Genomic DNA, 26,394 nt, shown 5'->3' with positions numbered 1-26,394 from the left:
GATTAATAAAACGTATCGCCTGATCCGGTAAAGCCAATCCACAACACCACAGATCCACGGCAGTCAGTGTGTCGGCGAGTGATGTTGACGTCTTCACTGACAACTGGCGGGCATGTTGGAATCGCTCTGATTTCCTCGACAAGCGTTCGTTTGCGTGCTACCGAGTGACAAAGATGAATGATTGCAGTCGCTAATTGCAAGTCTGCAATGATGACAAATTACAGTGGGTCAGTGCTGAGATTTAAGACTGTTGCTGTTCTTCTTCTCCTTGCTTGACTGACCGAATACTGTACATTTGATCACGGCCATTCATCACTTAACAATGAAAGCATAATCAGATGGTAATCAGTGGGAGTCTCCGCCCCTTTAGGATATAAAGGTATGTAGACACACGCTGCAGTGCCTTAAGGTATGTGTACAGATGAAGTGGACTATGTGCCCGCCCTCACCCCCCTCCCCTCCCCTCCCCTCCCCTCCCCTCCCCGCCCTCTCCCCCCTCCCTTTCTGTAACTCTATCTCTCTCCTCTCACTGGCACCCGATGTGTGTCTCCTCTATCTAGGCAGCAGTCACCCGTACTTTGCCTCTGTGGCAGCCGCGAGCTCAAGTAAGTGAAGCAAAGCATAGAGGGGGGCGGGGCCTCGGTTGGTGGCATGCAGGCCGGGGCGCGGTGGTGTTGCTTTACCACCGGGGTGTGCACACGCGCAGTAATGTTGTTTTTTATACAGTATATCAAGTATCAGGTCGTCACACTAGTGTGTGCATCAGGATTAAAAGCATTCTGTATTAAATCTCATACGGACATAGGTAGTCTTGATATTCAACTATTGCTATAGTTTGTCAGATATGAAACTTGTGTATTTAATAATGGGAAGCTGTTTTAAGCCCAAAACGTAAAACACCTGGTTTATTCTAACCTACAGTTATGACCCGAACTAGCTTCTTATACTAAAGGCAAAATATTGAATTTGCTACGTTGTTTACATTGAAACAATAGAATGATTTTTTCCCCCCTCCCACCTAAATTCGCCCACATTGTGTTATTCTCAACATTGGTATAGGACAGTCACAGAACGGTCAAGGAAAGCCAAGCCAAGGTATGTCCAAACCTCTCATTTCATTCTGATGATCTTGGAAAGTCCTTTGCACAACATCCAGTACTTCACGTTTGACTAAACAACTACATTTCTCCAAAGTATTCAGAGGAAGTGCCTATCCCAATAGGTTTTCACAACGTGCCAATCCAGGTAAACCTTTTGTCCTTCTGACTTTGCACGCCCACATCTGTCTCAGACATGCAGCTGGAGTTTTATGTGCTCTTTTCCCCCCCTTTCTGTCTTTTTCTGTCTTTCTTTCTTACTGATCTACAATCGCTAAACTCTGCACGGCTTCTTCTCTGTTCTCTATGTGCACAGCTGCCTTCAAGACTTTTACTAGACCGCTAACACAGGGCCGGAGCAGAATGTTCTGGAGCGGCCCAGCATCTGTCCGCTTATCCTTAAGAGTCGAAAACCACTCAATTGCAGTATTCAAATGGGTTTTCCGAGCGCCGTCGGACAGGCTCAGTCTGTGTTAGTGAACATGTATCATTGCCCTCTATGGCCCGGAAATGAGAGAAGAGTTGATTTGACCTTCAATCTTAACGGATTGTTTTGGGGAGAATTGCTGGTGAAATATGGAGAATGCGACTGACACATTTATCAGGACATATGGGTACATTTTCTGTTTTAAGAGCTATTAGCACTACTATCAAATCTCATCTAATCTGGCTGTAAAAGTTCAGAAGATTGGATGCATCTTGATGTCATCGCATATCACATTTTCTACACAGATTCAGTTTCTATTTTTGGGGCTGACCAAATTAACCACATGTGAATTGTGTAATTGAGAAGAATTTCCTCTTAAAACAACGCCATGCTCCTGGCCCCGTCTACACTGCTGTGTGAAAGCTAACACCCTGTTATTTTCTCTCTGACATTGTTGACATCAAAGCATTCTTTCATTGTACCATTGTTTTGTTGGGAAGGTTACCACGCAGTATTGCAACACGTTCGTTCATATTTTTAGTTATTCAGTTATTTTATATTATGCCATGTTTATGTTTGTCTTCCACTCTTGGGCCCAGGTCTGCGCAGAGCAGAGGCAGGGTCGACTATCAGGAGACAGCCAGCCTCTCCTGTTGGCTCAGGTGAGCCTCATCTCACGCACGCACGCGCACACACACGCACGCACACACACGTACCCACGCACGCACGCACGCACGCACGCACGCACGCACGCACGCACGCACGCACGCACGCACGCACGCACACACGTACACACCCACGCACCCACACACACCCATGCACCGACACACGCACACACACAGAGTTACAAACAGGTAGACACGTTGCGACCGACAGGTGAATTTGGGTCAAGGGCAGCAGGCAGCAGGGGGGACAGATGTCTCTATGGGAGCTGGAGATCAGGAGACGGGCGACTGTAGGCTGTAAGTCTGACCCTGCAGGAGACGGGCGACTGTAGGCTGTAAGTGTGACCCTGCAGGAGACGGGCGACTGTAGACTGTAAGTCTGACCCTGAAGGAGACGGGCGACTGTAGACTGTAAGTCTGACCCTGCAGGAGACGGGCGACTGTAGACTGTAAGTCTGACCCTGAAGGAGACGGGCGACTGTAGGCTGTAAGTCTGACCCTGGTGTCCACACCCCTAAGCCCCTGTGATCTTCACCCCAGGGTCACCGCTAATCTGCTCCATCATGCATCTCAGCTAACATTCCTCTCGAGATCACCGCTGTTAACGGCTGTCCTCGGCCATCAGGCACATCCGCTTAGTCGTGTTTTGATTTCGCCGAGATGAAAAGAGAGGATGAATTTTCGAGAGAGAGAGAGAGAAATGCCTTCAACTTGGCTCAAAGCAAAACAGATGGGCTGCAGTTGTGGATGGAGCCCTCGACCTGAAGCTCCCCTCTGCTTTACCCCCCCCTCCTCCTCCTCCCCTTTCCTCTCCTTACTCTCATCTGCCTGTTTCTCATTGCTACAAACAGCTTTTAACAGGGTGCAGCCGGCCCCACCTGAGAGGACTTCCAACACTGGCCAGTCCAACCCCAGTAAGTATCTCCAGACCCTGAGCGGGACTCCTGAAACACTACTTCCAACACATTCACACTTAGTGGAGGTAGAGAAACTGATAGGTCTGATCAAACAGGGACATAAATAAAGTCGTATAAAGTAGCACTAATGTTTACCCTCTGTGGGACTGTATAGAAATACAGGTCGACAAGCATCCAACCGGGCTTTCACAGAACCCGACATGACGTGGTGGCGAGTGGACTAGCAGGTATGCAGATATGTCTCAAAAAGATGAGCGGAGGCGATAGCATTGTCCCGGTCGAAGTCATCTCGTGACATATCTCTGCGAGACAGCCCGGGCAAAGTAAGCTTTGTCTTTAGATCGGCGCACGATGAGAAACGCACTCTGTCAGTGCTGTAATAAGATCCTATGACAGATCCCATCTGCTGTGGCCTCTTTACCTGCCTTGTTAAATGCTTACAGAGGGAGAGAGATGAAAGCAGCTAGCAGCACCGGAGTGGCCCAATGATGGAGCTCCCGGAGAGAGAGACTCATGACCCGGCAGCAGACGCCGCCTGCACAATCTGGGTCGTCTCTCCAGCGTGAACAGAGGGATATGGGAATAGAACAGCTCTTGCCATTCGAGTCCAGTCCAGGCTTGGCCCGGCTGAGGAATGCGCCTCTGCTTTGCTTCTGTGGAATGCTAAACCATGGATCCCTAAAATTAGATTGGATTATATCCTCTTAGATTGATTTATGGTTTAATGCAGTTTCTGAACGGCAGTGCAGGCTGATTCAAGACAGTGAGTCAGGGGTCACATTAACCTGTTGCTGTATGGAAGCTACTGGCTGTGATGTCGTGGGCTAAATATACTGTAGATCTACATGTAGGTGCAGTGTAGTGTCTGTGTCATGCCCAGTTTTGCACCCCCGCCGAGAATTGCATCCCCACTTTCCGGGAGCATATTGTAATGATTTATACGGAAACTTAACTGTTTAAAAATGATATGATTGTCGGTAGACGTGATCTCCAAGCCAGGGGGTCTGTCCTGGCTCACGGAGACCGACTTTGATGCAATAGATCCGCGTGGAGGTGACTTCCATGCTTGGGGCTCTCTTCTGGCTCATAGAAGCCGACTTTGGTGCTTAAAATCCGGGTACAGGTGACCTCGAGACATGGGGATCTCTCCTGGCTTCATGGAGGGGGGTGCACATCTCGGCGGTTTGTACCTGCCGAGATTAAGTTAAAACAGCCCCAAAATATGGTGGGGGTGCAAAACTCGGCATGACATCTGTCTGATCAGTGCTGAGTACACGCACAGAGATGGCTGTTTTGAGGATAATAACGTGATACTTTATTGACCCCCTTAGGGACATTCTTTTTGTTTGCCCCCCCCTCTCCACTGAGAGGTCAGAGGTCAGGGTCAGATACAGAGCAGCAGCAGGCCTGGAGCGGGTAGGGATTCAGTGTATTGCTCAAGGACAGGGTGGATGCTTGCTGACATGGGACTCGAACCCTGGTTTACAGGTTGAAGGTTGAGCTCCTCCTAATACTCACTATGCTCCCCCTGATGCTCCTCAGTCAATGTCTGAATTTACAATCGTAACCTTTCCATGAAGGTTTCTCCATTCACCCATATTGAAGAGTGCAAGCGTGCCCCTAGGTGAGGATCACTATCCCCCCGATTCTCCTCTGACCTTTCGGCCGCAGCGTTCAGCGGAGTGTGTATGAAGAGTTAAAAGTCAGTCCTTTTTAAAGCAGTGGTTCTCAAATGGGGGTCCGGGGACCCCCAGGGGTCCTTGAGGGGGTTCCAGGGGGTCCCCAGCCAAAAGGGGTGTAACGTATTTTCGCTATAATTCCATTCATAAGTAACACAATGACTATTTTGGTCATGGGTTTTATACACTTTCTGTAATAAAACATCTAAAAGCATCAATCTTATTATCATATGGGTGGACCGTGGGACAAAATCCTATCAAATGGGGGGTCTGTGGTCTATTTTTTGTCAGTTTAGGGGTCCTTCATGTGAAAGAAATTGGAAAACCACTGTTTTAAAGCACCAACTGGTGAAGAAGCAGAAATAACATGAGTGTCTGCTGTATTAGTGCTTGCTCTTTGATCAGCGGCAGATTGCTCTAATCTGTGTGTGCTACAGTATACACTGTCCCAGCTTTACAACAATACTCCCACGCTCCACCGGGCCACTAGCCGGGCTCTCCCAGCCCAGCCCCATCAACAAAGGCCCTGTTTGGTGCCGGTCACTGGCTGGGAACCCAGAACCCAGACCCTAGTGTTTTTGTAAGCTCCTCATCCACTGGTACTGTAGGGATCGGTTAATTGAAGTGTTGTCGTGGCTAAGTTAGATCAGACAGATGTACTGTACTGTTACGGGTTGACTCGGTTGTTTTTGGCTACCAGTGCTCTGTAACATTCTTCCTCAGACACTTAGATTAGCCTCTGACTAACTGCCTAGTATGTTGCCACGTTCAAAGTTGAAACTATGCGTTGGGAGTCTGTGCAAACAGACCGCGATGCCAGGAGCAGCAGATAGCAAACGTTTAATATAAGAATGAAAAACATATTTTGCTCGAGTGAACTTCCTCTCCGTCAGCTTGTCTCTCTACTCTGCAGGTAGAGGAAAAACATGGCCCGCAGTGGAGACATCTCGGTGGTGCTACGCCTCACATAAACAGCTCTTTAAGTCGCTCAGTGGCTGCATGGCCCCGGGCGGCTATGTTTAGTGTCTGACTGGGGCTGAACATCTTGTGCATACCCCACTAATAAGGTGGCGTGGCGGGTTTAGTGGAGGTCACTAGGTAGTGTGCTAGTGCTGGTGATGATGACACACTGGCTGGTGCTTGTTCATGAACGCAGCTTTCCTAATCTTCCCCCTGCACAGCTTTTCCCAGAAGGGATTGGCCGCCCCCCTCCTTTGCTCGTCCTGATTGGTTCCCCGGAGCTAGACGACCAGCAGGTATCAAACAGAGGATCCGTCGTCCTCCCTAACACTTAAACAAACCATAAACACTCTAATCTAGATTTAAATAGTTTTTTTTATGGTGTTCAAACATCAAAGTAGCAAGGGAAGATGGGCTGGTTAGAATTATTTGTAATAAGCTAATGATGACCTAGATCCATTTGATAGACTTTGGGAAAAACTCTTGAGCTTGAACAGAACTTTACATTGAAGTCATGTCATGTTATTTTTACGTCATACAATCTGTATTGATGATAACGCATACAGTAGCTGAACGAATGACTCCAAATGCAAGAAAAAAAGACAACCAATCTCTACTCTCTCATATGGACGTGCAACCCGCAAATGCAATGGAGCCTGACTTTTGCAAATACATATTATTTGTTGAAATCAGCTCTTTTCCAATCAATTTTCGATTATCAGTGTGTCATCATAGATTATTAGAGTGTAAATGTGTACATCGACTACTGGTATGAGTGACAATTCTAAATGTTTATTTATACAGACCAAATTCTGGGCATGGTCATTTAAATCTATTCAGTAGTATTCGCCTTTAATTCTATTAACTCAACTCCTGAACACCAATAGATTGGATCTTTAAGGACATAATGAAGCTAACAGTCCTCTACTCCCTGAAATGTCATGGCTGCCGTTGCTGACGCCTCCACCTTCTCCACTGTACATTCAGATGTTAGTTACCCAGCTCCAGACTCAGGCTACGCGTGGAGCGAGGCGGACACACCTGACATCCCAGGTAAGTCACCACCCCTACTGGCAGACAGACAGCACCACAGCCTGGCAACAGCTTGGTGTGTGCCGCCCCCCCCCCCCCCCCCCCCCCATCACAGGGGGCAGGTCACTACACCTAGACTTGTATGCATTTTACGCCTGCATCCAGTGCATGTTGGAACACAGCATGCTCCTGTGACTGATCCGGTTTGGTATCAGAATCAGAATCAGAATCAGAATCAGAAACACTTTATTGCCAAATGCATGATCTGCCGATCATGTGTGTGTTCAATGTGCTCTGTAAGTATGTGTAGTGCCAGTGTCTCTCAGGGTGTACTACATGATACCATATGCCTGCCATATGCCAAGATGTAGCATGGCTGTGATGTATGGGATGGATGGGCACAAGGGGAGGTTGTTACTGTTTGTGCATGTTAAGAGAGAGAGATAAGGGGGGTGAGTCTACACAAAGTCATTCTCTGCATTGGTCTGGGATTGGTCGTGAAGAACATGTGCAGTGTGACCAATCGCAACCATGGAAATCTGTGTGCATCTACCTCTGATGTGAGTGATGTCCACTGTGGGAATACTAATGGGTCTTACGACGTCCTCCTCTAGCTCGCGATCTCAGGCCTGATATCTCAGAGTATGAGCGGTGGTATTATAACTTTGGACCGTACCGTAAGTGCTTTTTTCCATTCTCAATTAATTTGCTGGGAACTAACAGGTGTTGGTGTTGAGGTTGTATGTTGTCATGACGATGTAAACAGGATGTGATTTGTTTAAGCTTAAAACCTGTTTTGACTTGGAACCAAAGTGCAAAGTTTTTCCTCTCTGTAACACAACACACTCTATCCTTCCCCCTCTCTTTCTCTGATCACACATCACACACGCACGTGCGCACGCACACACACACACACACACACACATGCACACACACACACACACACACACACGCACACACACACGCACGCACACACACACCACACACGCACACACGCCCAAACACATTCTCACTTTCCCCATGATTTCATTTTCTCTGAAACATGGATACTACAGTCTGATCTCATTGAGTTTCTGTTGTCCAGTTTCGCTGTTTGTTTGTCATTGACTTTTTCTTTTGAGGTGAGATGCAAAAAGGTGAGAATTATGAACCTCTAAACCCACATTCTCTCACATTATGCTAATAATGAAAAGGATTGGGTATTACAGATAGGCCTTGTAAGGATTTGGTATGTTAATATCCATTGTCTGTTTACACTGAATCGGCATATCCCCCAAACTATATTGCAACATATTTACTCACTTAACCTTCAGGCCATGTGAACACTATCAGGTAGCTGCAGCACACCCAGGGCAGCCACAATTCAATATGTGTACTGACTCTATAAGCCTGTGAAGAGAGCATGAGCATATATAGCCTATATCGAGGGCACAATATCATTGTTTTGAAGGCACTTTTTGTGCGCATGTAAAGAGGAGATCGAAGGCTTGAATTCCATATTGTGCGCACATTACAGTAAATCGTGGCCACAACATAAATAATTTTTCTCCCGATGGCCACTCGCAGGCACATAACAATTCAGTGCTTTGGAAGCAAGAATTTGATTTGTTTTGAGTTATAACCTAACCTTCACACTAAAAAAACAAACCGTTGACTACGTGGCCAAATGACAAGACAGATAAATCATGCACAAAGCCCTCAGATTCAGATTATAGGTCATCATGGCTCCATCTGTGTGATGATGCCACGGTCGAAGCATCTAAATCGAGATAGAAGAGCGATGGTTTGGAAAAACCAAGTGGCCATAGCTGTTTCCACAGAAATACAAACTACTCATTTTACCAAATGAAATGTTTTCCCCCTGGTGTATTTAAGATAATATCATGTGTCGAGGTCTGAGATGACTGTTGACGTATCTACTTTCAGCTCCTCGTGCCACTGACTCCGATGGCAACCGCAAAGTGCCACCGGATACGACCCACACCAGAGGTGAGCAGTGCTTTACTGTGGACCACCACTTTGTGTCCAATAATAAAGCACAAGGTTGCACTCTCCATACAGCGTTCATAAGGCCATCTTCGTGTGGACTTTTGCAGAGGGGTTAGAATGGAGAGCCAAAGTGAACGTCACTTCCTGCTTCAGCATGTGGACGAGAGATTTTCATCCGCCATTCATTTTCCCATAGACATTTCGTAAAATGCTTATAAAAAATAGTTTTACTTGTTCAAACCAAATGGTTCAGCTATATTTAGAAACAGGAGAGACCACAGAACATTTCACTCAGACCAAAACGTTAAAAATGAATTGCGGATTTAAATAAAATATTTTTATGATGTCCGGATTCTAAATATAGGTTGAGGCCACGTCTCGTCATAGACGCTGGTTTAGCTGGCTCAGCCTGGCTGGGGGCGTGGTCAGGGTGGGGTAAAAAACCCCGTTCTATCCATTCAGCAAAGGTAGAATTTAGCTGATAGCCCAGCCCAGGCAGACACGATCGGGGATTCAACCACCGCAGTAAACGCACATCTGAGCAGACGTCTTGTGTTCTGCTCTAGAACTAGCCTGGGTAAACCCAGCCTCCACGTGACCTGCTCTCTGAGAGCAGGTCACGTGGAGGCTGGGTTTACTCTAGAACCCCCAAACCTGTAGTTTAGAGCCGCAGCACCGTCTTTTGGTGAGTCAGCCCATGAGATATATGGGCGGTTTTACCCCACTCGCGCGCCAGCCGTTTAACATTTTGTGGGCGTTCCCAGACACTCGCAGGCACATAACAATTCAGTGCTTTGGAAGCAAGAATTTGATTTGTTTTGAGTTATAACCTAACCTTCACACTAAAAAACAAACCGTTGACTACGTGGCCAAATGACAAGACAGAAAAATCATGCACAAAGCCCTCAGATTCAGATTATAGGCCATCATGGCTCCATCTGTGTGATGATGCCACGGTCGAAGCATCTAAATCGAGATAGAAGAGCGATGGTTTGGAAAGCTGAATCGCTTGGTTTGACCAAGTAAAACTATTTTTATACGCATTTTACGAAAAGTCAATGGAAAATAAAACGGCAGATGAAATCCCTTGCTACACATGCTGAAGCAGGAAGTGACGTTCACTTTGGCTCTCTACATAAGTGCCACTTCTTTTGCTCTGCTTTGTGGTGGGCATGTGCTAATGCTGAGCTTGTATGCTATGTATCATCTACACAGTGGAGCCAGTGGATGCCTGGAAGCCAGAAGCAAACATTTATGAATCAGGTGAGATAGCTTTTGCACTGCTGCAAACCTCTCTTCTGCCTTTCAAAAGGGACGCTTTGCCAGAAAGTGCTCAGTTCTGACTCTGAACGTGTGCAAGCCTAACCAAGGTTATCCAAGGAGAAGGCCTCTTGAACCCGCATCCTAAAAAGCAGCTGGGTTGCCACACCACCGCCCACTCTGTAATTGTACCGATCTAGAGTGAAAAGTGGAATGGCATGGCTGCTAGAGGATGAAATCAGTTCCTGTTTGGTGTAATTCTCACTACAACAACTACTGAGCCAGGGAATACTTGCCAGGACTCCAGGTTTTGGATATTTGGAGAGTGGACAGCTGCATCTAGATCTAAAGGGACATTCCACCAAAACTGGCTCGCAGGTTGTTATTCTGCAAAAATAGAACTTTTCCTCAAATGTACCAAAGGGTTTTTCTATTGTTTGATTGGAGCTGTGCTATGAGTTCACAAGGTTCAAGAATAAACACTTATTGGCATGACAAGATTGCATTGCTTGAGATGGCTAAAAAGCAATGACTCCATAAAAAGAAATTCGAGCAAACAAATGTCATAGGATTGACATTTTAAGTGAGTTTTCTTTTTGCAGAATAACATCTAAAAAGTAAATTTTTGTGCAATTCCGCTTTAAGGAGCCGTGTATCTCTTGATTTTCAGGCTTCAACGTGAGAGAGCAAGACTCCATACCCATACCCAGAGCACCAGAGCCTGTGACCCAGGGAGACCCGAGTATGTCCCTCACACTTCACACATGTATGAAATAAACACAAAGCAATGTGGCGTCTGTTGTTGCAACCTTGCTTGTTTCTTTGTTCCTGCAGACTGTCTGGTGGACCTGGTCTTCCTGATGGACGGAAGCTGGAGCATTGGGAAGCGCCGCTTTAAGATCCAGAAGGACTTCCTGGCTGAGGTGGCCCAGGTCATCAATGTGGGTGTGGCTGGGGCCATGATGGGCGTCATCCAATACGGGTAACCTCGCTGTCTCTGTTCCCTCTAGAGATGCACTATTTGTCCAGGAGAAAATACCTTCATAATGGTTGATGGTCTCTCCTGTTTTGCCTGCAGGGATGACCCGGTGACAGAGATGAGCCTGAAGTCTTACTCCAACTCCAGAGATGTGAAGACGGCCATAGATAAGGTCGTCCAGAAGGGAGGCCTCTCCAATGTGGGTGAGTGAGCTCTTTGCCAGCGAGATGCCTACAAACACAAGTGTGAAAGTGAAAGGGGCACAATTATCGCATGGTTTTACTAGCCAGATCACATTTTCACATGGAGGGATAGAATTAAATCTAAATTTGCCGCGAGACACTGTTACTTAAATTACAGTCCTGCTTCTGTAAGCAGTGTTTTTCTCTCTGCCTGACCAAAAGCATTTGGTTTTACCAGCCCAGGGGGTCAGTTTACAGAGAGTAAGTGCTGTTTTTATGCTTGGGTTGGTGCGTCAGCATGCATTCACTGCCACGTGTCTTTACGACATGCTACATTTTGCGCAGCCTGATACAAATAGTGTTGTTTGTGTTTGCCCAGACATTCCCTCTAATCAGGCAACAATGCTAGTGGCTGTAAAGCCTCCATAGTCATTAACAGCAGATTCTCTCCTGTTAGACCACCAACCGTGCTATGACAGGCTCCATACCGTCACTACTTTCTGCAAGGATGTACTTATACAGCACAGGCAATAGACTTGTGTATTTTTGTATACAAAATACATGTATGCATGCATCTGGCGTAGATGAATGTAGGTGATTTTACAAGGTTGCGGTTCTGTATGGTTTTTGAGTAACAGCTGAATACAAGTTGAACATTTTGAAATACTTTGAATATTTGAGAACATTTGACTGCATCCCAAATTAATCCCATTCTCAAGTGTTTTGAACAAATTCGATTGTAGCCTTAACAGGGGGGCCTCTCTCACACTACTTGTCCTCTCCAAATGCATGTCTTACTGTAACCGTCTCTCTACTGCCCCCTTGTGCTCTAACAGGGAAGGCCCTCAACTTCATCAACAAGCAGTACTTCAGTGACGCCAACGGCAACCGAGGCGGAGCTCCCAATGTAGCCGTGGTGCTGGTGGACGGCTGGCCCACTGACAAGGTGGAGGAGGCGTCCCGCCTGGCTCGGGAGTCCGGCATCAACATCTTTTTTGTCACCATCGAGGGCCCGGATGACAGCGAAAAACAAAATGTGGTTGAGGCCAACTTTGTAGACAAGGTAGAGTGCTGTCATATGGGGGGTATTCCAATTCCAACTCTGCCCATGAGTCCCACACCTCATTAGTCCGACACCTCAATAGTCAGGGTAGTGGGTTTGGGTTAGGCAATGGTCAGTGGCCCCTGGTGGTTGGGGTTAGACACTGGTAGCCACGTGGTTTGGATATGGGTCAAGGTTAGGGAGGAAGCTCCACATCCCTCTGGCCCACCAGCTGGTTCCAGCTCCGCGGCAAAGCCACCGGGCCCGGGGCTCGGCCAGTGGGACATTTTTCGAACTACTGAGGTGTCGGACTAAATGACATGGGACCGGAAAAAAATGACCACGTGTGTCACTTCATCCCCACAGGCTGTGTGTCGGACGAACGGCTTCTTCTCCTTGCCGGTGTCCAGCTGGTTTGCCCTGAGGAAAGCCGTGCAGCCTCTGGTGAAGCGCGTGTGCGACACCGACCGCCTGGTGTGCAGCAAGACCTGCCTCAACGCCGCCGACATCGCCTTCGTCATCGACGGCTCCAGCAGCGTGGGCACGGGGAACTTCCGCACCGTGCTGCAGTTCGTGGCCAACGTGACGCGGGAGTTCGAGATCTCCGACACGGACACGCGGGTGGGCGCGGTGCAGTACACCTACGAGCAGAGGCTGGAGTTCGCCTTCGGCCAGCACGACAACAAGGCCGACCTGCTGAACGCCATCAAGCGCATCAACTACTGGAGCGGCGGGACCAGCACCGGGGCCGCCATCACCTACGCGGCGGAGCAGCTCTTCAGCAAGTCCAAGCCCAATAAACGCAAAATCATGATTGTCATTACCGACGGGCGCTCCTATGATGATGTCAGAGCACCTGCACTGGCCGTCCATCGCCAAGGTGAGCAGGGTCCACAGCATCCAAACCATAAAACCAGGGTTCCCTATTGGTCCTTAAAATCCTTGATAGTTTGTGAATTTGAGGGGGGAATCAAGGCCTTGAAAGTTTTCAAAAATATACATAAATAGACATGGGTCATTGAAAGTGCTTCAATTTATATATTTGATGCAAGAATAGAAACAACTTTAGTAGAAACTGAAGTTTGTTTGATATTGTTTTTACTACACGTTAGTAAATAGCAGAGATGGGAAAAGTACACAATTTCTTTACTTAAGTAGAAGTACAGTTAATTGTGTAAAAATGACTCTGGTAAAAGTACTGATTCAACTTAATTACTCAAGTAAAAGTAAGAAAAAGTACAGGCTCTGAAATGTACTAAAGTATCAAAGTAAAAAGTATTTTCTGTGCAAGGCGAATAGAATCACGTCATATTAATATAATTCAAATACTATTCAGCGTAAAAGATCCCTTCCAAACATCTTTTAAGATGCATAAAGACTATACTTTGATTAATAATTTGTGTATGTCCCCCCCCCCCCCCCACAAAAAGGTGCACATAATGCGTGAAAGCTGAGAGCATGAGACGAGAGAGACAGACAAACGTGTGTTAGGTGGCATAAGTCCGTTTTGAACGGCAACAGCCAGAGGAAAGAGTGAAAAGCCCTGTGAAAACCTGTCCTAAGAAGTCTGACCTGGTGGCAAAGAGTTGGCTTGCTGCCCTGCAGTATTGAAGCCTCAGTCACCTTTGGGGTTGTGGGTTTGAGCCTCAGTCAATTTTGAATGGGGTCAGCCAGAGAAAAGAGACAGAAGCACCCAGAGAAGAGCTGTGAGTGTGAAGGGGAGGTGGTGGTGTGATGGACCTGTTGACCGCATAGAGACACAGGAACATGTGCATGGCAGGTTTGATTCTCTCTCCTCCACCAGCACAGTCAATGAATTTTGAAAGTCGACAGCCAGAGGAAAAACTGATAAGCTCTGAGAAAAACCTGTCTTAATCATTATGACCCACTAGCTCAGCGAGTTGGATTGCTGTTTAACAGTTTGGAGCTTGTGGCTTAACTTTGAGCCTCAGCGACTTTTGAGGTCGTGGGTTCGATCCTCAGTCAGTTTTAATGGCAACATCCAGATGAAAGAGTGATTTAAAGCCCGAGAAAAACAGCCTTTAGAAGTCTGTCCTGGTGGCACAGAGAGTTGGCTTGCTGCCCTGCATTATTGAGTCTTTGGTTACTTTTGAGTTCGTGGGTTCGAGCCTCAGTCAGTTTTGAATGGTGATAGGCAGAGGGAAGAGACAAAAGCGCCCAGAAAACAGTTGTGAGTGTGAAGGGAAGCTGGTGGTGTGAAGGAACAATCAACCGCACAGTGATGTAGAGGGTGGCAGGTTCGAATCCCACTCCTGCCTTCGAAAAGTCAATTTTAACCCATAGTGAGTCGACTAATCTGTTTTTTGTTTACCAAGTAATAAGTTATTGCTTTTATTTTTAAGGTAAAAACGTCTAGCTTCGTATTCAGTGTAACTCAGTGCAGTGCAGCAGTGTCCCAGGACAGGAAGCGCCTGGAGCAGGCAGCCTCTCGGTGATTGGCCAGGAGCGAGGCTTCCGTTTTTACAGCTCTTGCCTTCTCCTACACCAAACACTCTGCGCCCAGCCCAGCGATTTCATTAACCAACTGAATTACTCTTCTTGATAGCGGACATTGAAATAAATCACATACGTTCCTTAGTTTAATAGGCTATATGAACGCTAATGTGGCCTCATTGGATAAATACCCTCGACCATGCAACCAATATTATTAGTTTTATTTATTATGCTGCTACCCAACTTGTACCCAACAATCGGATTTGTGCAGTGATCCCCACACCCCTGTATTCATAGGCGATTGTACGTTGGTGCACCGGCTGCACGTGCAACCTCTGCCAGATGATTTTTTATTTTATGTTGACATATAAACGATAGTTGATGAGGGCCGGCTCACCCTACAGGCGAAACAGCCTCCTGCCTGGGGCGCCAGTTCGGCTAGGGCGCTCTGTAGCCCTCACAAAACAACAACAAACAAACACCGCTGGTGTGTGACAATGAGTTTTGGCCTGTCAGATATGACTGGGGAGGGCATTCCAGGGCGAGGGGGCGGCTGCAGCAAGGCCCTGTCAGAAACCCCCGTCACAGCTTTAGCAAAGAGATACCGGTGATTCTTGTCAAAGTGAATATAAATTATATGATCATATTCAGCCAGACAGTCAGATGGAGATTTAAAATGGTGAGCATTTTTATTTTATTTTTTTACTACTGGGGGAACCTAATCATGTACAAAACACACACACAGTCACATATTTTATATACTGTATATGTTGTAAGCCTAATTTTTTGCCATCACAGCTGCTTTTTACATGTATGGGATAATACAGGCTAATATACAAGGTGTCCCAAGCTCTGAGTCATTATGAACTCAATTCATAAAAACTCAAACGCTACAGAAGCTAATGTTCACATTCAGTCCTTGTATATTTCTCTCATGTGTTCATCATTCCTTTCCTCCTCTGTGTGTGTGATTGAGAAATGAGATGCAGGTGGTGTTCATCCTAATTGGCCTGGTCAGGTGTCAGATTGCTGCTGGCTGATTGGCTGGTGGAGAGCATTTAAGCCAGCTGATGCCATCCTGTCGCCCCTTGCTCTCCTCATTTATAACGATGATGGCTGCTGTGCTGACTGCTGTGTTCTGTCAGGTAGGAACTGTGTGTAGACCTACTTTAGTAGTTCTGCAGAACTTTATTAAGCTGTGTCTTTATCTTGGTAGACCTGTGCAGTCTAAACTGTAAATAGTTACCTTCCAGATCTACACTTTTGTACACTGTAAATAACACTTACCCGAGTAGCAGAAAGTAGGGGGAGAAGCCCTTTAGTTTTTTGTAACATTTTCTCATGTTTATTTTGTAGGAGCTTATAGGTAAGAGCTGTGTCTTATTTAATCCATCATTTTCTTTTCTTAGGTAAATTTAAGGTTGGGGATTAGTTTGATTGGTTAGTTGTGTTGGGGCCATGCTGTGCTCTGAAACTAAACCTGCTACTTGTGATGGTGGTTTGGCTGATCATCCTTGGGAGTGGGAAGAGTGGGGGCACTTTTGTGTTGCGGTCCGGTTCCCCGAGGCCGGTTCCTAACATAATTGGGTGCTCGTCTGCTTTTCTCATTCGTCAGCACGTCGTCTGTGTGTGTATATATATATTTTATGTTTGTCTGGTGGGCAGTCTTTGTGCAGGTGGTAAATGGTGTTAGTCAAGGTGGCTTTGCATGGAGCTGAGGAAGCTCATGGTGGTAAAGCTGGTGGAGAGGTTTGTTGGAGGAGGAGCCGGTCAGAGGGGACCAGTAAGACTGAGGAGGGGCGTGACAAGGCAGGGCCGTCGGTAGCACCGTTTCTCCTCTTTCTGTGTAGACTGCTACCCTACAAGAGTCTCCGTACATAGACTTGCCTGTCACTCTGACGCCCAAGCCGTCTAAATCAGCGATACAGACGTATTTACAAGTGTCACAGAAACATTTCAAAGCCACATATTGAGAAGAAGAGTTCATAGCTTCTCGACATCGGGGTTAGAAAGCTCGTCGCTGCTGATAAATGCCTCTTTTCATCTGAAGTCTGTGCTGGTGATATTTTTTACCGAGCTTTCGGCCAGAGTGGCGCTGTTGAGCGCTCTGACGGCTGGGAGCTCTAACCTGGAAAAAATATCAGACTTCAGATGAAAAGAGGCATTTATGAGCAGCGTCGAGCTGTCTAACCCCGACGTCGAGAAGCGATGAACCCTTCTCAATATGTGGCTTTGAAATGTTTCTGTGACACTTGTAAATACGTCTGTATCACTGATTTAGACGGCTTGGGAGTCAGGGTCACAGGCAAGTATGTACGGAGACGGGACTCTTGTAGGGTAGCAGTCTACACAGAAAGAGGAGAAACAGTGCTACTGACGGCCCTGCCTTGTCACGCCCCTCCTCAGTCTTACTGGTCCCCTCTGACCGGCTCCACCTCCAACAAACATCTCCACCAGCTTTACCACCATGAGCTTCCTCAGCTCCATGCACACCATTTACCACCTGCACAAAGACTGCCCACCAGACAAACATATAAAATATATATATATACTCGGACGACGTGCTGACGAACGAGAAAAGCGGACGAGCCCCCAATTATGTTAGGAACCGGCCTCGGAACGGGACCGCAACACAAAAGTGCCCCCACTCTTCCCACTCCCAAGGGTGATCAGCCAAACCACCGTCACAGGTTTAGTTTCAGAGCACAGCATGGCCCCAACAACAAACTAATCCCCATCCTTAAATTTACCTAAGAAAAGGATGGATTAAATAAAAGACAGCTCTCACCTATAGCTCCTACAAAATAAACATGAGAAAATGTTACAAAAACTAAAGGGCTTCTCCCTCCTACTTTACTTGGGTAAGATGTTAGTGTACGAAAGTGTAGAGCTGGAAGTAGCGATTTACAGTTTAGACTGCACAGGTCCCCCCAAGATAACACATCTTCAAGTTCTGAAGAACTAAGTAGGCCTACACAGTTCCTATCTGACAGAACACAGCAAAGAGTCATCATAGTTATGAGTACAATGAGAGGACTCATAGTTCAATTACACACTGAGGAAAGGAATGATGTGAACACATCACAGACTGAAACGTTTAAATGCTCTACATAATAGTTTTGAATGATAGCCCCAAACTTTTATTTCACCAACTTCCTGTGTCTGCACTGTTAAATGGGTTTGGGGATGCCAGCCCTTGCAGTCAGTGCCACCGATGATGGCTGCTCTGCTGACTCTTTGTTCTGTCAGGTAGGCACTGTGTGTAGGCCTACTTTGGTAGTTCTTTAGAACTTACAGATCTGTCCTTGTCTAGGTAGACTTGTGCAGTCCAAACTGTAAATAGCTACCTTCCAAATCTATACTTTCTTTTACAGTAAATAACTCTTACCCAAGTAGTAGGAGGGAGAAGCCCATTAGTTTTGTAACATTCTCATGTTTGTTTTGTAGGAGCTTATAGGTGAGAGCTGTGTCTTTTTTTATCTATCCTTTTCTTAGGTAAGTTTAAGGTTGGCGATTAGTTTGATTTGTTGATGTTGGGGCCATGCTGTGCTCCGAAACTAAACCTGCTACTTGTGAACTTGTGATGGTGGTTTGGCTGATCATCTTTGGGAGTGGGAAGAGTGGGGGCACTTGTGTTGCCGTCCCCTTCCCCGAGGCCGGTTCCTAACATAATTAGGGGGTCGCCCGCTTTTCTCGTTCGTCAGCACGTCGTCCGAGTATATATATATTTTATATGTTTGTCTGGTGGGCAGTCTTTGTGCAGGTGGTAAATGGTGTGCATGGAGCTGAGGAAGCTCATGGTGGTAAAGCTGGTGGAGATGTTTGTTGGAGGAGGAGCCGGTCAGAGGGGACCAGTAAGACTGAGGAGGGGCGTGACAAGGCAGGGCCGTCAGTAGCACCGTTTCTCCTCTTTCTGTGTAGACTGCTACCCTACAAGAGTCACCGTACATAGACTTGCCTGTCACTCTGACTCCCAAGCCATCTAAATCAGCGATACAGACGTATTTACAAGTGTCACAGAAACATTTCAAAGCCACATATTGAGAAGAGTTCATCGCTTCTCGACGTCGGAGTTAGAAAGCTCAACGCTGCTCATAAATGCCTCTTTTCATCTGAAGTCTGTGCTGGTGATATTTTTTCCAGGGTAGAGCTCTCAGCCGTCACAGCGCCACTCTGGCCAAAGGCTCGGTAAAAAATATCACCAGCACAGACTTCAGATGAAAAGAGGCATTTATGAGCAGCGACAAGCTTTCTAACCCCGACATCGAGAAGCTATGAACTCTTCTCAATATGTGGCTTTGAAATGTTTCTGTGACACTTGTAAATACGTCTGTATCGCTGATTTAGATGGCTTGGGAGTGACAGGCAAGTCAATGTACGGAGACTCTTGTAGGGTAGCAGTCTACACAGAAAGAGGAGAAACGGTGCTACTGACGGCCCTGCCTTGTCACGCCCCTCCTCAGTCTTACTGGTCCCCTCTGACTGGCTCCTCCTCCAACAAACATCTCCACCAGCTTTACCACCATGAGCTTCCTCAGCTCCATGCAAAGCCACCTTGACTAACACCATTTACCACCTGCACAAAGACTGCCCACCAGACAAACATATAAAATATATATATACACACACAGACGACGTCCTGACGAATGAGAAAAGCAGACGAGCACCCAATTATGTTAGGAACCGGCCTCGGGGAATGGGACCGCAACACAAAAGTGCCCCCCACTCTTCCCACTCCCAAGGATGATCAGCCAAACCACCATCACAAGTTCACAAGTAGCAGGTTTAGTTTCAGAGCACAGCATGGCCCCAACACAACTAACCAATCAAACGAATCCCCAACCTTAAATTTACCTAAGAAAAGAAAATGATGGATTAAATAAGAGACACAGCTCTTACCTATAAGCTCCTACAAAATAAACATCAGAAAATGTTAAAAAAAACTAAAGGGCTTCTCCCCCTACTTTCTGCTACTTGGGTAAGTGTTATTTACAGTGTACAAAAGTGTAGATCTGGAAGGTAACTATTTACAGTTTAGACTGCACAGGTCTACCAAGATAAAGACACATCTTAATAAAGTTCTGCAGAACTACTAAAGTAGGTCTACACACAGTTCCTACCTGACAGAACACAGCAGTCAGCACAGCAGCCATCATCATTGGGAATGAGGAGAGGAGGGGGCGACAGGATGGCATCAGCTGGCTTAAATGCTCTCCACCAGCCAATCAGCCAGCAGCAATCTGACACCTGACCAGGCCAATTAGGATGAACACCACCTGCATCTCATTTCTCAATCACACACACAGAGGAGGAAAGGAATGATGAACACATGAGAGAAATATACAAGGACTGAATGTGAACATTAGCTTCTGTAGCTAATTCAGTTTATAATGACTCAGAGCTTGGGACACCTTGTATATTAGCCTGTATTATCCCATACATGTAAAAAGCAGCTGTGATGGCAAAAATTAGGCTTACAACATATACAGTATATAAAATATGTGACTGTGTGTGTGTTTTGTACATGTTTAGTTCATTAACTATGGGCTTAATTATAAAAGTTCTGACTGAACGTTACTATAAAGCACACATGGGCAACATACGGCCCCCCTGTGTGGCGGGTATGTGTTAGAGGGTACACACAGGAAAATACTGTCACAGAGGACTAAGAGATGATTTACCATCTGCTTTAGACAAGGTGCCACAATAGTCTACTGGAAATTTCTTGGACCCAGTAATGTTGTTTCTTATGAACTTAAATACCCCCTTAAAACCCCTTTTAGCAACCAAGTTGAATTTCATCCACTAGGCATAAATATGACATTTCAATCATAAAAGTTCATAAGAAACAACACTACTGGGTCCAAGAAATTTCCAGTAGACTATTGTGGCACCTTGCCACAATAGGGGGGGGGGGGGGGGGGGGGCAGGTTCCCCCAGTAGTAAAATAAATAAATAAATACACAATTAAAAAATTAAAAATGCTCACCATTTTAAATCTCCATCTGACTGTCGGGCTGAATATGATCATACAATTTATATCCACTTTGACAAGCATCACAGATATCTCTTTGCTAAAGCTGTGACAGGGGGGCCTCTGACAGGGCCTTGCTGCAGCCGCCCCCTCGCCCTGGAATGCCCTCCGCAGTCACATCTGACAGGTCAAAACTCATTGTCTTTCATACACATTATGTCATCTTTCCAAACAAGCCATGGATCTTTTAAGTTTAATAGAATTTGAATGACATTATGACAAGCTCCATGTAGTGGTGGTGGAGCAGGAATTGAACGAGCCATCTGCATGCTTCTCTGTTGCATGTTGGGCAATTTGAGCAATTACCATAATGAGCTAATTAATTGCCAAAACTGGAAATTAGCATGAATTATATAAATAGTGAAGCTGAAACCAGGAAATTGTTATACTGTATTGTTGCTTTTAATCAATTTAGAAAGGTGATCTATAGTCTAAATTGATGTTTGGAAGTCCAGTAATTAATCTGTTGCCATAACAGTCTACTTAACTATTTCTAAATTGACTAAAAGCTAAAATATAGCCTTTTCCCGATTTTGACCTATAGCCATGCAGGCACTTCAAAAGTCATACACAGAGAAATACAACATCAGTGGCAGTGCCTCGTGGTTCCCTGTGTATGTCAGCTGCCTTCAGAGGGAGTGGTGGTGAGTTCTAACCTGGGATGTGCACAGACTGAACTTTCATCTGTGTATTTTGAGCCAGCAATGTTATTTATATTTGAATAAAAGTGGAAATAGGCATAACAATCTTCTTTTAGTTTTTATTACACTTCTAATTAATTCATATTAAAGCTGGCTGCTAGGCGTAAAGAGCTAGTGATGTTAAAGAGAGGATGGTGCTGTCTCCTCCATCGGGAATCAAACCAACACCCCACCTGTCATGTAGCGACAGAGACACAGCAACTCATCATGCGGAGCTATAAGCTGTTTGGAGTACACCTTCTGAATTCTACACACAGTGTTCACACTGACAACAACACAGAGCATAAAGAGTGAGATAGGTCTGTATTCAAACATGAGTGGAATTAAAAGAAAGTTGCGCTTCACAATTAGGAAGTTCTTTACTGGACTTAAGAGCCTGAAAATCTTCAGTAAAGTATTCTGCATTATTAATATTCTTTTTAAGATAATTTTTTGTTGCATTTTTGCCTCTATTTATATAGGACAGTAGGGCATAAATATGACCTTTCAATCATAAAAGTTCATAGGAAACAACATCGGAAAAGGAAATATTGACTCATTCATGAGTTTATCTTTTGCAGCCTCCTAGTTCTCTTGCTTCCTCTGGTCTGTGATCAGTCCACAGTGTGGGTCACGGTGTGTAATGTTTGATGTAACGAGCAGATGTGAGGCCTGTGCGTAATCTCCTGTCTCTCTCCCATGACCCAGGTGTGATTGCCTACTCCATCGGCATCGCCTGGGCAGCCCAGGACGAGCTGGAGTACATCGCCACGGATCCCGACAAAGAGCACTCCTTCTTTGTGGACGAGTTCGACAGCCTCTACAAGTTTGTGCCCAAGATCATCCACAACATCTGCCAGGAGTTCAACTCGCAGCCCAGGAACTGAGGAACGCATCGTGGGCGACGCGTCACCCAAGGGACATATTGGGATGGGAGGGAGTCGTGGAACCAGAGGGTGGGAGGGGCAGAGTGGGACCAAGTGGGGGGTGGGTGAAGCGGGTGGGGGGTATATGGAGATGGCCATCTTGAACCTGGACTGGCACTGCGTCTATTGTGGGCGGTTCTTAACAGACAACTGTAAACTTACCGATTCTGGTGCCCAGATGGCGGTGCCGGATTGGCTACAGCACCCCGTGTTTGAACAGGGAGGTGTTTAGGCGAGGATTGTGGGTTTGGATAAAACGGATCTAAAAATTAACTGGCATTGGGTCACAAATATACAGTTGGTGCAAATGGTAAAGGATTTGGATACAGACATTGGCTCATAATCACACTGACATATAGACATCTCAAAGGATTCTTTGATGTTCAGGTGTTCTCTGTGGTTGTCATGGGAGTGTATTCTCATCCCTAATCATGCAGCACGACTGACTTTAAAGTAACGCTACCTTATAGAGAGGCAAAGTGAACGTCACTTCCTGCTTCAGCACTGCACCAGAGATTTTCATCCGCCATTTATTTTCCCATAGACATTTCGTAAAATGCTTATAAAAATAGATTTACTTGATCAGACCAAACGGTTCCGATATATTTAGAATCTGGAGAGACCATAGAACATTTCACTCGGACCGAAACTTAAAAAACAACAACATAGAAAAAATATGTTCTTTAAATCCGCAGTTTTTTATGTTTTGGTCCGAGTGAAATGTTATGTGGTATCTCCTGTTTCTAAATCTATCTGAACCGTTTGGTTTGACCAAGTAAAACTATTTTTATAAGCATTTTACGAAATGTCTATGGGAAAATAAATGGCGGATGAAAATCTCTGGTGCAGTGCTGAAGCAGGAAGTGACGTTTCACTTTGGCTCTCTATTAGGACACGGTGCTTGCAGAGAAATGTAGATTTTAAGCATGCCTAGCACTTCCTCTTATGGCTTAACATACTGCAGAAACTTAACATGGTGCTTTTTGTATACAATTCTCTGTAAAGAGGACATACCTTCTTAGAAATGGCGCATTGCGATCTTCCTAATAGGAGAGATTTGATAGTAGGGACATTGTTCAAGTTCCTCACAAAAAAAGACTAGTGCTGATGATATTCACTTGCTATGTTGGTATAGAGGGTATGCACGTGATGTCACAGAGGCAGAAGTCACTGTGGGGTCACGCCCACTGAGTCAGAGCAAGACTGAGCTTGAATGCAGTAATCAGCCTAGATAAGTAACACCTGCTGCTCAGGGAGGAACTTGACACTCATTTTGACACTCGTTCCCGATTGAGGGGGCGTGTTCCAGTGGGTGTGCATACCCTCTATTGGCACCGTGTTGAAATAAGGTTCATGTGCAACTAACCGCACATGTTACAGATGGACGTGGGAAGGCTATGCAGTCCTTCCAAATCAACAAGATGGAACACAGAATTAGACAAAGGTGTTCCAGGCGTGAGGCTGATGGAGCTTTGCAGGTTGCTCAGTACATAACCTTGTATGCAGTGATGGCAACTCATACATTTTGCTTCTCAGGAATAAAAGCAATTGGTCTTTTATTTTCTAATAGTGTGGTTGCTTTTTACGTCGCAGGTATTTCTCGGTTTTGTTGAAAAGAGTATTTATAATATTCTCCCCGTTATGTCCTGTTTGTACATATGCATATTATTAAAAAAAAGCCCTCTTATATAATGTTCAAATACATAATTGATCAATATTTTATTGCCATTTTTAATAAAATAATGAAAATGAAGAGAACACAATGTGGCTTCAGTTTTCCATTTGAATCGTGTGCGAGACATTTGGTGACAAGTCTGGAAAAGGATTGAGAATTCCGGGAAGAATTTGGCATCTTGAAGTATCGATCGCAAACTGAATCACTTGTGATCATTAAAGTAGGAACGCAAGGTAAGATTTTACAGCAGGTTTTATTTTGAACAGACTTTCATATACAAACCAGTGACTGAGAAAATGGCTCATCTGAAGCTGTACTGTACACGTACAATATCTTGATGGATTTGTATATTAGTTTCCTCCTCACAGAACTTACAGTAAACTGTAATTGCGGGTCGGGGTAGTCGGGACATCTCCTTCCCGATGTTTTTGGATGCATCACTCATATTATTTCAAATAGTCCTATAGTACTGCACTAACGTCCTGCTAAACATGGGACTACTGTAAATATTGGGACATACACCACACGGTAGTCAGGCATGTCCACACAATTGGGGAAAACTACATACAGTACAAGCCATTCAATTGAAACGAGAGCAAACTGGCCAAAATCAATTGGTTATTCCTAAAATGGACAGCTATATCCAAGTTTGAATTGTAATCGTATAACCCAAGTGGTTTACTCGGGAGACATATTGTTTGTAATCTTACTTCTACACAATTGTACAATTGTACAATTACTTGAAAATCTAACAAACAGGCAATATATTTAATGGTCTGTGTTCACTCTTGCCAGCTTTGCTTTGAAATGCACAAAACTGATTCCCCAACCACACTTATCAAAAAGGAGCACTCAAACTCACGCTGCACAAGAAGGTTTTTTAAGACTGAATATATATTTTTGTTTATATAAGTATTTGTAATTTTACATCCAATGTTTTTGTTAAAATGGACAACATTGTGACAACCAGCTCCATTATCCCCCCCACCCCCCGCCCCCCTTCCATTCCCCCAAAAACAAGCCTGGTAAAATAACATTTTCGAGACCTTTTTAACGCAAAGGCACATTCGTCAATAAGTGTTTTAAAAAGGAAAGCAAAGAGAGGCGGGGCCGGCAAAGCAGAGGGCGGTCTCAGAAGCAAAGAAAAGTGAGAGGCTTCCACGACGACGGCTCCGGCGAGCCTTCAATCAGTCCCCCGACGTTTCTGGAACAACACAACACAAAACCTGACTTGGAGGACGGGCCCTCGACCGCACTCGTCTGAGAGGAAAGGTCACGGGGGGCCAGAGGGATTCGGGCTGAGCGTGAATTCATAGAGGGGGGGGGGCAGAAGACCGGCTTGAAAACGTGTTTCCTCCGGTTCGCACTCATAACACTTGACCCCTGACCCTCCTAGCTATGGAGGGCGAGCCTTAGTCTGTGTAGGTGCCGGGGGGGGGGGGGGGGGGGCCCTGTGGCCGGTCACACCCAGGCCTGCCTGGATGGTGGATTGGGGACTAGAGAGCCGTGCGCCCATAGCAGTTCTCCTCCTAACTGGCCTCCCAGCTAACCGTGGCCCTTTCTGTGAAGAGCCCGTTTGAGGCTAGTGGCTACAGAGTCAGCCAGTCCAACAGGAAACCAGTGGCCAGAGAGAGGCTATGTGAGGGGTGGGGGGGGGGACTGGACTCCTGCCTGAAGGTCCTTCCCCTCCTGTGTCTCTATTGGTCCCTGATCTTGGGGAGGCGGTGTCAGAGGGCGGGGCTGCAGGGCGGGTAGGCGGCTCCGCGTCATACAAACACCTTGGCGAGAGCGTCCGCCCCGGCACTGGCAATGTAGCATTTCGACGGATGAAACGCCACATCGTGAATGGACTCCTCCAACTTCTTTCTGTGAGCCGTGAACTCCTGGATGCAGGTTTTACTTTCCATGTTCCACAGGCGGATAGAGCAGTCATGGCCTGTGGAGGAGAAGATGAGCTACTGGTTAAAGGGGGTAAACGGGGGGGACACCAAATCTCAACTCAAGTTATTTTGATATAACCTAGGATAGTGCAATGATCAGTAACGATCAGTGACTTCTTCCTCTTAACGCTTCAAAAACGGATGTGGACCTGTGGTATGATGATGTGCTGCTTGGGATGGTGTGAACATTTACTAAAATAAATAAATAAATAAATAAATAAATAAATAAATAAATAAATAAAAATAAAGTATGTGTTCATAGTAATAGTGGGTCTCATCATAGTGTCAAGCTGATAATAAATAAGTGGATCTATAAATTGATATGGCACCACAGCTTGTCATAGATGACAGCAGTAAGATCAGCCTGCCCTAGTCCATAGGAATATCATAATTAATCATACTAATTGCTCTACTTCAGTGACATCACCCTTTAGAAAGAGGGTAGAACATGGAGAC

The 26,394-nt window shown here is 45.7% G+C and overlaps 2 protein-coding genes across 4 annotated transcripts in view; one reads left to right on the top strand and one right to left on the bottom strand.

Moving 5' to 3' along the window:
• vit (vitrin) overlaps nucleotides 1–24,067 on the top strand; it is a 32,449-nt gene extending 8,382 nt beyond the window's left edge. Inside the window, exons 8-22 of one of the 3 annotated variants that reach the window (XM_083658183.1) lie at nucleotides 561–605; nucleotides 1,060–1,095; nucleotides 1,195–1,245; nucleotides 2,124–2,186; nucleotides 3,041–3,103; nucleotides 5,967–6,041; nucleotides 6,733–6,798; nucleotides 7,392–7,454; nucleotides 8,704–8,766; nucleotides 10,697–10,768; nucleotides 10,861–11,008; nucleotides 11,105–11,208; nucleotides 12,024–12,250; nucleotides 12,596–13,109; nucleotides 22,106–24,067. In XM_083658183.1, the coding sequence (XP_083514309.1) occupies nucleotides 561–605; nucleotides 1,060–1,095; nucleotides 1,195–1,245; nucleotides 2,124–2,186; nucleotides 3,041–3,103; nucleotides 5,967–6,041; nucleotides 6,733–6,798; nucleotides 7,392–7,454; nucleotides 8,704–8,766; nucleotides 10,697–10,768; nucleotides 10,861–11,008; nucleotides 11,105–11,208; nucleotides 12,024–12,250; nucleotides 12,596–13,109; nucleotides 22,106–22,284 (1,769 nt within the window). In that variant the 3' untranslated portion in view covers nucleotides 22,285–24,067. The remainder of the gene's footprint in view (nucleotides 1–560; nucleotides 606–1,059; nucleotides 1,096–1,194; nucleotides 1,246–2,123; nucleotides 2,187–3,040; nucleotides 3,104–5,966; nucleotides 6,042–6,732; nucleotides 6,799–7,391; nucleotides 7,455–8,703; nucleotides 8,767–10,696; nucleotides 10,769–10,860; nucleotides 11,009–11,104; nucleotides 11,209–12,023; nucleotides 12,251–12,595; nucleotides 13,110–22,105) is intronic. The other 2 variants (XM_083658184.1, XM_083658185.1) reach the window with 2 other exon arrangements.
• A 932-nt stretch (nucleotides 24,068–24,999) lies between these two features.
• The window catches only part of LOC310796004 (striatin-like), a 31,939-nt gene continuing 30,544 nt past the window's right edge, over nucleotides 25,000–26,394 (bottom strand). The window contains exon 17 of the mRNA XM_083658152.1: nucleotides 25,000–25,934. Coding sequence (XP_083514278.1) covers nucleotides 25,765–25,934 — 170 coding nt within the window. The 3' untranslated portion in view covers nucleotides 25,000–25,764. The remainder of the gene's footprint in view (nucleotides 25,935–26,394) is intronic.

Source organism: Poromitra crassiceps, assembly GCF_964638095.1.
Source record: "Poromitra crassiceps genome assembly, chromosome: 22".
NCBI classification, from domain to species: Eukaryota; Metazoa; Chordata; class Actinopteri; order Beryciformes; family Melamphaidae; genus Poromitra; species Poromitra crassiceps.
Note: the sequence above shows the minus strand (reverse complement) of the source record. Positions and strands in the feature narration are given on the sequence as shown.